The 12,723-nt window shown below is 46.2% G+C and overlaps 1 protein-coding gene across 2 annotated transcripts in view; it reads left to right on the top strand.

Annotated features, from left to right (window-relative positions):
* The window catches only part of LOC117357639, a 269,485-nt gene that overhangs the window by 125,068 nt on the left and 131,694 nt on the right, over window positions 1-12,723 (top strand). For both annotated transcript variants that reach the window (XM_033938503.1, XM_033938504.1), the window contains exons 23-26: window positions 2,279-2,419; window positions 3,626-3,753; window positions 7,127-7,238; window positions 12,443-12,492. In XM_033938503.1, coding sequence (XP_033794394.1) covers window positions 2,279-2,419; window positions 3,626-3,753; window positions 7,127-7,238; window positions 12,443-12,492 — 431 coding nt within the window. The remainder of the gene's footprint in view (window positions 1-2,278; window positions 2,420-3,625; window positions 3,754-7,126; window positions 7,239-12,442; window positions 12,493-12,723) is intronic.

Genomic DNA, 12,723 nt, shown 5'->3' with positions numbered 1-12,723 from the left:
CACACTATCCCTTGTGTCCAACTTCTCTCCCTTTCTGTTTCTTCCCTCTCTAAATCCCATGGTCCATCATCTCTCTCTCTCTCCTCTATTTTTAGACCCATTATTTCTTCCCCCCCCAAAGTCTGACATATGCATGTCTCTTTGAACCCCCCTCCCTTGAAGGTCTATTCCCCCGAAGGCCTGTGCCACCATCCCTGAAGGCCTGTTTCCCCCTTGAAGGCCTGTCCCCCCTTGAAGGCCTGTCCCCCCCTTGAAAGCTTGTCCCCCCCTTGAAGGCCTGTCCCCCCCTGAAGGCCTGTCAACCCCCTTGAAGGCTTGTCCCCCCCTTAAAGGCATGTATCCCACCCCTGAAGGCCTGCATATCCCCCCTGCTTGCCTTGAAGGCCTGTCCCCCCTTGAAGGCCTCTCCCCCCCTTGAAGGCCTCTCCCCCCCTTGAAGGCCTGTCCCCCCCTGAAGGCCTGTCAACCCCCTTGAAGGCTTGTCCCCCCCACTTAAAGGCATGTATCCCACCCCTGAAGGCCTGCATATCCCCCCTGCTTGCCTTGAAAGCCTGTCCCCCCTTGAAGGCCTGTCTCCCCCCTTGAAGGCTTTCCCCCCCCTTAAAGGCCTGCATCCCACCTCTGAAGGCCTGCCTGTCTGTCCCACCCCCCACCCCAAAGGACTGCTCACCCCCCCCCCCCAGAAGGCCTGCATGTTCCCCCTGGCCTCCCACAGGTGTCCAGCTTCCCCCCTGGCCTCCCTGCACCGTTTACCTTTGAGGAGCAGCCTGAAGACAAAATCACGGTGCTAGCGATCTTTGCAAACTGCTTTGGAGCTGTTTCCTCTGCCGTGGTCCCACACCTCCTCTGACCTCGGAGGCAGGATCGCGGCGGAGGAAACAGCTCTGAAGCAGTTTGCAAAGATCGCTAGCATTGCGATCTTGTCTGCAGGATGCTCCTATAAGGTAAACGGTGAGGGGATGCCAGGGGGGGAAAACCGGACGCTAGCACTTCCCGACTGACTCTCCCCCCTCGCCCTCTAAAGCAGGTGTGGCAGTGGCCGGCCAACAAGAGCAGCGCTGCCACTCCTGCTTTAGGGGGCGAGGGGGGGAGGATCAGCCGAATCGGGAAGCCAATTTTTTTTTGTTTTAAATTGATTCGAATTGATTCACCCGAAGTGAATCAGTGAACCGATTCGAATTGTGAATTGGGCAGCACTACTGTATTCATGCATATGATTTTTGTTACCGATGTGCATCATCTTGCACTTATCCAAGTTGAACCTCATTTGCCATTTTGCTGCCCATTCCTCGAGCGTATTTGTTTCTTTGTAGGTCTTTGCAATCCTTCTGTGTCCTCACTACTCTGAATAACTTTGTATCATAGAAACATAGAAACATAGAAATAGACGGCAGATAAGGGCCCACGGCCCATCTAGTCTGCCCACCTTAATGTCCCTCCCCTACCTTTGCCCTGTGAATAGATCCCATGTGCCGATCCCATTTGGCCTTAAAATCAGGCACGCTGCTGGCCTCAATCACCTGTAGTGGAAGACTATTCCAGCGATCAACCACTCTTTCAGTGAAAAAGAATTTCCTGGTGTCACCTCGTAGTTTCCCGCCCCTGATTTTCAACGGATGCCCTCTTGTTGTCGTGGGACCCTTGAAAAAGAAGATATCTTCCTCCGCCTCGATGCGGCCAGTAAGATACTTGAACGTTTCGATCATGTCCCCCCTCTCTCTGCGCTCCTCGAGCGAGTATAGCTGCAATTTGTCAAGCCGTTTTTCGTATGGTAGATCCTTGAGTCCCGAGACCATCTGGGTGGCCATTCTTTGCACCGACTCCAGTCTCAGCACATCCTTGCGATAATGCGGCCTCCAGAATTGCACACAGTACTCCAGGTGGGGCCTCACCATGGATCTATACAATGGCATAATGACTTCCGCCTTATGACTGACGAAACCCCTTCGTATGCAGCCCATGATTTGTCTTGCCTTCCGCAAATTTAATCAGAAGCTACTCACGCTGGCGAAAATTTAGAGGTACGGGGGTAGGGAGAGCGCAAGTGTGGAGTGTGGGGCAGGAAGGTGCGGGGGAGGGAGCATGGAAGGAGTGGGGGCGTGGAGAGGAGAGTGCACCTCCTACCCTTACTATGCCACTGGTTGCCACCAGGCTTTTTGCAGTATTTTTAATAATATTTTTGTGCTTCAGATTGTTTGAATTATTCCTGAACCAGCAACACCATACGACTGCTGGAATTGGGAATGTTTGGCTGCTCTGACCTCTTCTGTCCTTGCAGCTTGTATCCAGGGCTGGCGTGTCAAACCTGCAGGTGGCTTTGGCCTGCCAGGTCACACAGAGAAATGCTTTGCTCGTCGCGGTTCAGCAGGCCTCATACTGTTCTACAACCCAGCTTCCTGCCCCAACCACGGATGCCAAGGTCAGTATTCTGCCCACATAAAATCAGTAATTTCTACATAATGATGTCATTTCTGTCTGTAGATGGATATAGTTTTTAATTCCTCACATAAAGCTCTTTCCTAAGCAGATTTTTGTGCATTTTGGGGCTTATAAAATATTCTAGCTTAAGAATAAATCAAAGCAGAAAATGGGATAAGATTCCCTATAAAGTGCCCTTGAAGGATCCGCTTTAGGGGTCAGATGCCAGACCACTTCTGCTCAGACTGCCAACATGTACACCCTATAATGTCCCTTTGCGTGGTGGCTTCTGACTGAGCTGGAGATTTTGCCTCTTGAAGTTAGTCTTTTTAGAGGACTGTCCGGGTGCCTGGATGGACTTTCCAAAACCTGGCAGTTTGTCTGGGTTTTGGAAAGCTTTAGTTGTGTCTAGAGGGCCTCTGAGCATGCATGGATGATGTCACATGTGTCTGCGCATGTTCGGAGGCCCCGGAGGGAAGGGATTAAAAGAAGAGGCTTGCTGGGGGGAGGAGCTGGGGGCGGAAAGGAGCGGGGTTAGAGACAGAATGGGACTTGGTGGTGCATCCGGGATTTTTGGATGCAAAATCTGTTAACTCTGGTTAGGCAGAAGCCACCACAGTCCATAAAGGGAGAAAGTTCGGTCTAATCTAACATTAAAAGTCAAATGTGTGCCACTTTGTGTGACCAAATACAGACAGCTCATAGTCGATGTATTGATGTAATGCTGATAATACATGGCTGTAAGACCAGCAGTGAAATTGTACCGAACTTGCCCATTTTAGGACTGTAAATCTTACTTATGTAATGAACAGTCTTCCAGTAATAAACTGTATGACAGCCTCTTAGCGACGAAAGCAGCAAAACTTGACCCCTCCGTATCCAACCTGTTGACCGCAACAACAGACTTTAAAGCATTCCGAAAAGAAATAAAAACACTACTATTCAAAAAACATATTCAGTTAATCTAACCTCCCCCTCCTCCTATACCCTCTGCAAATTTCCCGCAAACTACACACCCCTCTAGTAACTTCTTCTCTATGTCACAAAATATAACCTAAAACCTCATTATGTAACTTGAAACCAACTACCTTACAATGTAATGTAACTTCCTGGAAATGTCCAGTTATCTTCCAATGTAATCCGCTTAGAACCACAAGGTACAAGCGGAATAGAAGTCACTAATGTAATGTAATGTAATGTATTTTAGGAGAGAAGACACAGCATAAGGCGTCAAAGCAGCTCATTGAGAGACAAAAGTTCCAAATCTGGAAAAGAGATGGAAAGCCAAACTTCTTACCCTGCTGGGCATCCCTCACAGAGACACTGGAACAAGAGGTAGTAACATAAAAAAACTAAGAAGTTGTTTCCTGGTGTGTAAATGTTAGACTAAGGTATTTTCTGGCAGCAAAGGGTGTTGTGGATTAACCTTTGCCTGCCAACATGGAGCTAGGTACTCTCCATGTTGGCAACTTGCTAGGGACAATTTTCGAAAGGGCGACTATGATAAAATGAGGAAAATGGTAAAAAAAAGAAGCTAAAAGGATCAGTTGCAAAGGTTAGGACTATAAACTAGGCATGGATGTTATTTAAAAATACCATTGTGGAAGCCCAGACCAGATGTATTCCACGTATCAGCAAAGGTGGAAAGAAGAGGAAATGAGAGCCAGTGTGGTTAAAAGGTGAAGTGAGAGGCTATTAGAGTCAAAAAAAAATCCTTTAAAGAATGGAAAAAGGATCTGAATGAAGAAAATAAGAAGAAACACAAGCACTGGCAAGTTAGATACAAAGCATTGATAAAGACAGCTAAGAGAAAATATGAAGAGAAACTTGCAAAAGAGGCAAAAACTCCTAACAATATTTTTAGGTACATCAGAAGCAGAAAACCTGCGAGGGAATATGTGGGACCGTTGGATGATCAAGGAGCAAAAGGGATGCTCAGGGAGGATAAGGCCATAGCAGAGAGACTGAATGAATTCTTTGCTTCGGTCTTTACAGAAGAAGATGTAAGAGATCTACCTGAACCGGAAATGGTTTTCAAGGGTGCGAAGGAATTGAAAGAAATCTCAGTGAATCTGGAAGATGTACTAAGCCAAATCAACTAGTTAAAAAGTAATTTATCGCCTGTATGGGATAGTATACATCCCATGGTACTAAAAGAACTCACGATCCTCATAAGGTTAACTAAATTGATGGAATGCCTAAGCGAAGGAAAAGATCTCAGAACACCACACCAAGGATCATTGATTTCTCCTTCGGCTATATTGTGGATGGAGGTATCTTTAATCGATCAAAAACCTTCACTGCTAATAGACTGAATACATTATATCAGTTTTAACATTTATATCTACTTTTATTTTTTTATTTTATAGAAATTTTTGCAAAATGCTTTAAATTTGAATCAAGCACTTGACGTTAATGCAAAATAATCACTTCCTGGGTAAACGTGCACTCTTGCACTTATTTCAAAAGCAGCTTAAATTTACAACATACTGCAATGAGTAAGCATGAGATATCTCCACTTATCTTGTGTCCTGTGCTCCTCAATAATACCACTCTCCAGTGATAGCTTGTTAACAAAGCTTTCTGGTATAGCAAAATGCAGTATCTGAACTGTCCTGTCCGGGACCCGTTTCGCCTTATAATTTAGGCTTCATCAGGGTAAAAAGTCAGGTTTTGAGGTACAAGATCACTCTGCTGTTCACCTCTACAAGTGTGTTTATTCTGCTGCCCCTCAATATCTCTCCTCCCTTCTCTCTCCTTATACACCTCCCAGAGAACTCCGTTCCTCTGATAAGTCGCTCTTAATGTTACCCTTCTCCTCCACTGCCAATTCCAGACTTCGTTCCTTTCATCTAGCTTCCCCCTCTGCCTTGAATAAATGACCTGGGTTTGTCCATCAAGCCCCTTCCCTTGTTTGAAAACAGACTGAAAACCCACCTTTTTGATATAGCTTTCAATCCTTAATCCTACTCCTCTGCCCTCCAACCCTGCCAGAACATTAACCATTCCCCTTAACTGTATCCATGACATCCTGTTTGTCTGTCTTAGCTGTTTAGATTGTAAGCTCTTTGGAGCAGGGACTGTCTTCTTTGTGACTCTGTACAGTGCTGTGTATGTCTGGTAGCGCTCTAGAAATAATTCATAGTAGTATAGGCTCTTATGAAATAGTCAGAGGTTTCTTGGGGTTTGTTTGTTTTTTAGCTTGATAAACAGTGTAGAGAAAAGCAGAGAGAGGCAGTTGGAGTCCGAAGGGAAAGGAAGTATGGAGAAACAGTTTGTGTCTATCTGGTTAATAGCTCTGTGGGAGCTGGCAGAGAATTTCTCTAAGCAGCAGGCTACCTCTATACCTTAGCACTGGGGATCAGCGTCCCAGAACCCTGACTATACTGGTAAAGGGGGAATTTCTATTTGTCCTTTTTACTCTCCTTTACCTGATAGTGTCCTCCTGGCTTGCCTCCTGTGCACAAATCGACAAGTTAACCATCTTCAGGGTACAACTATAGGAAGCCGGGACCTACATAATAATATAACCTTATGTAAACCCAGCTACATTAACTGCTTTAACCACTGCCAATGAATCCCAGAATTTAACCACAGAATAAAAAGCTGTTTCCTTCCATGTGTTTGGCATGTAGTACCTAGTAACTTCATGGCATGTCTTTGTTCGGAACGGGGCGGGGCAGGCCTGGGGGCAGAGTTATGAGTCTGGATTTTCCGTTTGGAAAATCTGGTAATCCTAGACTAGGGGGCATGCAATGAATTTACAAGTAGTAAATTTAAAACAAACAGGAGAAAATACGCATAATTAAACTATGGAATTTGTTGCCAGAGAATGTGATGAATATGTCATGGATGTTTCAAAAAAACTTAGAAACATCCATGACATACCATATATGCTGTATATCTAAAGAGACCATATGTCCTGTTTTGAACGGGACCATCCTGATTTTAGATCCCCTGTCCCATTGTCCCCACGCACAGCTTCGGGATGCCGAAATGTCCCGTTTTCAGAGACAGTGTCCCGAAGCTGTGTGAAAGGACAACGGGACAGGCAATGGCTTCCCCTCCCTCCTCCCTGCTGCGTCAAAGCCAGCCTGCCTGTCTGCCTCCCTCTCTCCCTCCCTCCAGCGCCCGAAGCCTGGCCTACCACTGATTCAACACCCCCTGGTCTGCCGCCACCCGCTGCAACGGAAGAAAAGCAAGGTCCAGGCGCAGGCCCAGAAGCCTTCTTCCCGACGTCAATTCTGACATCAGAGAGGAAGTTCTGGGCCAGTCAGGGTAGGATGATTATACAATAAAGAAGCCCTCTTCGTTTCTCTTTATCCTTAGAGAATGTGATGAAAGCAGTTAGTTTAGCAGAGTTTAAAAAAGGTTTGGATATACGCGTGCGTACACACTCACTCAAAACAAAAGTTAAAAGCACGATGTGATGGAGGAAGGCAGATTGGGGCCCTGGAAAGTTAATTGAGTAGGGGCAAGGATGAGGGACTTAAGGCAGAAGGTTCGTCTGAGGTGCCCGCTATTCTTACACTGACCCTGCATTTGCACCTGTATGTAATTTGTTGTAAGGCTTCCTGGTACAGAGGCTATTTTAAATGCCTGAATATCAAGTTTCAGGATATGGGAAGCTGGAATTTGCAGCTGAGTCTTCGGGGCGGTGCCCCTCACCCTTGCTTGTCCTCTAAAGACTCCATTGTCTTTTTGTCAGGCCTCCAGAAGCTTTTGTCTCAATTCAGCTGGAGAAAGTGGGACCCCGGGACGTGATGCTGAACACATTCATTCAGAGGAGAGATGCAGCAAGCAGCAAAATGGTCAATGCGGTAAGAGTCTGAGTGCGGGAGGCATCCAGATCCATATGTACCATCTAACCTGATCACGCTACTTCCTGCTTCAAAAAATAGAGCCTGCTTTACCCACCTTCCCTTAGCTTTCCATTGCTAACAATCTACAAGGGGACTTAGAGAATGACACGGGGACAAATTTTCACCTTCCCCGCAAGATCTCTCTATCCCCTTCCCATCCCACGAGCTCTGTCCTCATCGGCACATGCCTCAAACGCTTTGAAATCATAAGTGCTCGAAGTTTGTGCAGTTAAGGCAGAGCTTGCAAGAAGGGGGCAGGGATATTGAAATCCTTCAGGGATGGGGCAAATTTGTCCCCGTGTCATTCTCTACGTAGGAGCCAGCTCTATGGCTGTTTAAGCAGCCCAACATGGAGCAAACTCCTTGACTGCGTCTAGAGAGGAGTACTTTCCCTTGGGTTTAATAATAATAATAATAACTTTATTTTTGTATACCGCCATACCCGGAAGAGTTCTAGGCGGTTCACATCAATTAAACAAGGTTACAAGTGGTTTACATCAATTGAGCGGGGTTACAAGCAGTTCAATATCAAATTGATCAAAGTTGCCAGGGGAGGGTGAGGGAAGGATGTAGAGGGGAGAGGGGTTGTTTAGATAGAAGGGGCGTTAGGATCCTGGTCTTGGAAGAGGCGGGTTTTGAGTAGTTTTCTAAAGCCGAGGTAGTTGGGGGCCTTGAGGGCCATTTGGGATAACCATGGGTTTAGCTTAGTGGCTTGGAAGGCGAGGGTTTTGTCGAGGAATTTTTTAGAGTGGCAAAGTTTAAGGGAGGGGTAGGCGAAGAGTTGGATTCTGCGGGAGTCCTTGATGCTGTGATTCAGGGCGAAGTGAGGGATGATGTAGCTTGGGGATAAACCAAATACTGTTTTATAGCAGAAGCAGGCGAATTTGAATAGCACCCCCAACATTTAGAAACGTTGACTCCTATGCCAGGGACACAGATGAGATGGGGCTTAACTTCCAGAATACTATTAAGTTATGGGCTAAAGGGCTGCATTAATGCACAAGAAGTTACACCTGCTGTTGACATGGCATAAGTAGGTGTTGGTGCATAGATGCCAACTTACACCAGTGTTTTATAATGGAATTTGGGCGTCCAGATGCCATTATGGAAATAGAGCTTAGCGCACTCTACCTTGGGCCTAACTTTCGGGGCCTTTTAGAGGACCTGCTCCCTCAGCATTTAAGTTTGTGGGCTGTTTCCTTGCATAAAATTGATTATATAAGGAATCCCCTTAGAAAATGTATCTCCAGACATCCCTACACCTCATTCTTATCCCGCCTCACTAATGGACCTTCTGGGTCGAGTCAATTTGGGCCTGATATTGAAAGGACTCCACTTCTAACTTTGAGAGTTATGTTCCTAAACCGGCCTCTTTGAAAATTTAATAGGGTGATTCCATCAGAATTTCATTAAACTAAATTTAGGACAGTTAGAGGGTAGTAACAGGGGTGGATTGATGAGGGTTGAGGGTAATGATTAGGAGCTTAGCAGTGATTTTCAGCATTAAGCTCATAAATCTAGTCAAGTTAATGGCAGGATTCAATTTACGGTTCACAATCGTAAGCCCGCGGGACAAAGCAACGCCGACATTTGAGAGCAGACAATTGAGCGCAAGACTCAAGCGCACCGCCATAAAAGTATATTTTAAAGAGCTCCTATGGGGAGTGTGAGGGGGGAACCCCCCTCCCCAGTTTACTTTATAGTGTTCGCACTGCCGTTGGGGGTGGTTTGGGGGGGTTGTAACCCTACTACTCTACTAAATATCAAAACCCCATATGGAAACAGATACCCTCTCTGCAACACTAAAAGGCCTTCCTCACACACAAATCTCTAATCACACAACATATAACAGCAGGAAAGAAAAAGAAAAAAGAAGTGGAGAAAAAGCCTCAGTTCTGCTTCATCTGGCAAAAAAAACTCCTGCACACCCTACAAAATGTAGAAAAAAGCACTATGATAGCCTGCAGAGTGATATCCAATAGCACGTCTGGCCTCACAGCCCAAAATCGTGATACTGTGAACAAATGAGCACTACAGCATTACAGTCCAGGATCTTGCATAGAAAACAGATAGAAAAACAACTTAGCTGCTATTGGCTTCCAGGATGTTCTCAGCCACAAAACCCAACGGGGAACCCTCCGTTTCGCTTCATTCGCTGCATCAGGGGTATCAATTTCCAGACCAACCACACTCCTCAGGCTCTCGTTCCACTTCTGCAGGCTATCATAGTGCTTTTTTCTACATTTTGTTTTTTCTGAAGAAGTGGAGTTTTTTTTGCCAGAAGAAGCAGAACTGAGGCTTTTTCTCCACTTCTTTTTTTTTTTTTTTTCTTTCCTGCTGTGATTGGAGATCTGTCTGTGAGGAAAGCCTTTTAGTGTTACAGAGGGGGTATCTGTTTCCATATGGGATTTTGATATTTAGTAGAGTAGTGAGTTTAACTGACTCTGATCCCGAGTTGAAGTGTTTGGGGTTGTAACCCCCCCATTATAGAGGAAACTTAACTTTTTTCCCTATTTTTTAGGGGAAAAGTTAAGTTTTCTGTATAATGTGGGGGGTTACACCCCCCTCCCCCGCCAGCGCAAACATCAGCGCGAACACTATTAAGTAAAGGGAGGGTTCCCCCCACACCCACCATCGAAGCCCTTTAAAATAAACTTTTACGGTGGCACACTGGAGTCTTGCGCGCAATTGTCTGCTCTCTATTGTCGGCTTGGCTTTGTCCATCGTGCTTTTGTCCCGTCACCCAATTTACAAGTATAAGACTGGTGTAGCTTTTGGTGGCAAAGTTTTGGCTCCCCACCAGCCATTTAATGAGTGTAGTTCAGGTCTGGAGTCCCCCCCCCCACCCCCCACCCCCAACTATATCACTATTCCAGAATTAAAAAAGGACATTGTTTATAATGGCTCTTTCAGACCAACCAAATCTCAATTACCTCAGTACATAGGCAGCCTCTTCTGGGGTTGAAAGTCAATTGTTTGCGTGACGGCTTCAAAGGAAGAAGGAACAAGATGGCTGTAACAACCCAGGCCCACCCATTCGTTTTGAATCTGTCTCCTATCAACTTTTCCGAGTGCCCTCTTGTTCAAACTTTCTAATAATAAAAGAACAAGAGGGCACTCGGAAAAGTTGATAGGAGACAGATTCAAAACAAATGCTAGGAAGTTCTTCTTTACCCAACGTGTGGTGGAAACCTGGAATGCGCTTCCAGAGGACGTGATTGGGCAGAGTACGGTAATGGGGTTCAAGAAAGGATTAGACAAATTCCTACTGGAAAAGGGGATAGAGGGGTATAGATAGAAGATTACTGCACAGGTCCTGGACCTGTTGGGCCACCGCGTGAGCGAACTGCTGGGCACGATGGACCTCGGGTCTGACCCAGCGGAGGCATTTCTTATGTTCTTATGTTCTCTACTGTCAATTCCACGGCCTCCCCATATCTGCCCTCCTATCATTGAAACCATCCCTCCCCGGTGTACCTTTCAGCAGCAATTCATTTTTTGTTGTCGGTGCCGACTCCTCCAGACGTCCCTCTGCTGTGTCCTGCTCTCACTGACATCCCTTCCTGTTTCCTCTCCAGCGGGACAAGGCAGGGGGAAATCCTGGAGGTGCCAGTGCCGGCAGCAAAAATGAATTGCTACTGGCACTAGGGACACCTCTGAGGTACATCAGGGAGGAACAGGGTTCAGAGATAGGAGGGCAGATGCCAGAGGCTGCGGAGTTGAGATGAGGAGACATGCTGGATGCAGTGCAGGTGTAAAAACATCTCAGGGGGAGGAGTGGTCGGGCCCATCCAAAACACTATGTCTGGCTACGCCACTGAACCCTAAGGGCACATATTCCACCATTTTTGTAGTCACCAGGGCCTCTATATTTAATGTCGGGCCATTTCTGTGCACTGGCATTGTGTTTGTCTATCTCTGTATGATTAACCACTTAAGCAGCACTGCATGTTTAAGCAACTATGTAAAAGGGGTGGGGTTAGGAATCTTAGTTTCCAACTGAAAATTCATCTTAATTTACAGTGTAGGTCAGGGGTGTCAAAGTCCCTTTTCAAGGGTCGCAATCCAGTCGGCTTTTCAGGCTATCCCCAATGAATATGCATGAGATCTATTAGCATACAATGCATGCAAATAGATCTCATGCATATTCATTGGGGAAATCCTGAAAACCCGACTGGATTGCGGCCCTCGAGGAGGGACTTTGACATCCCTGGTGTAGGTGCTCTTATCGGTTAGGGCCACTGAATATTCAAGGATAGCCCCACACAAGAGCCTTTCCTGGTCACTTAAATCACTTTGAATATCGACCCCATAATTTTTAAGCTCCTACACTGTAAATTAAGATGGATTTTCAGCTGAAAACTTACTAATTCCACCCCCACCTCATTTGCATAGCCACTCAGTAACAGCCCTGAAGTCCTTGAAACCCCTATGGGCTTCTGAGCAGTTACCGCAGTGGCCCACACTGCATGGCTTCATAAAAGAGGCCCTACATTTGGCTGAAAAAAGGACATATGTTTAGGAAGTCAATTTCTTTTTGAATGTCGGGTCTTTATCTTTGTGTGTCTCAGTTCTAATTCAAGCTCACCCCTTGGCTCTCTCTTTAACCTTTGACCTGTCACTGCCACTGGCTTGTGTCAGCCATCTTGTTCCTTCTTCCTTTGAAGCTGTCATGCAGATAATTGACTTTCAACCCCAGAAGAGGCTGCCCACGTACTGAGGTAATTGAGATTTGGTTGGTCTGGAACAGTGATATAGTCGTGGGGGGGGGGGGGGGGGCAGAGACTCCAAACCTGAATTACACTCATTAAATGGCTGGTGGAGAAGCCAAAACCTCGCCACCAAAAGAAATTCCCTGCGAAGCCCCTCCCCTAAAAGTTGTCTGGGTGCCTCTACCTAGAGGAAGGGAGAGGAGTGGCATGGCAGGGAATTTGGGGGGGCTGGCAAGGCTTTGGCATCCCCACTGCAAAGGAATTAGTTTTAATGCGATGGGGGGAATATGTTGCTCTCTCAATTCATCTTTACCTCCCCAAAATTGGAGGGTGGCTGTGCCTCTGCTCTGGAAATGCTTCTTTTTACCAGAATATTTGGGTCTGAAGTGTTTTCTTTATCACCAATCCATTCTGCTCATGAAGGCAATGCTTCTTCTGGTGTTATCACAGGATGAAATTGAAAAAAGCAAGAGGGAGCTCATTACCGAGTACTGTCACAGGTGAGTTACGTTTTACGCTTCAAAACAATTGCCAAACCTTTTTCCAAACTCAGAAAAGTTTGCATGGAACAGCACTTCTCAACCCAGCCTGCCTGGTTTTAGGGGATCCACGATGAATATGCATCAGATGGATTTACATCTGCAGCTTCCATTGCGTGACTGTTCATTGTGGATGTCCTGAAACTCCATCCGGCTGTATCCTGAGGACAGGAATGGAGCTGCTTGTTTAGG

Source organism: Geotrypetes seraphini, chromosome 3 (assembly GCF_902459505.1).
Source record: "Geotrypetes seraphini chromosome 3, aGeoSer1.1, whole genome shotgun sequence".
NCBI classification, from domain to species: Eukaryota; Metazoa; Chordata; class Amphibia; order Gymnophiona; family Dermophiidae; genus Geotrypetes; species Geotrypetes seraphini.
This window is presented reverse-complemented; position numbering and strand designations above follow the sequence as displayed.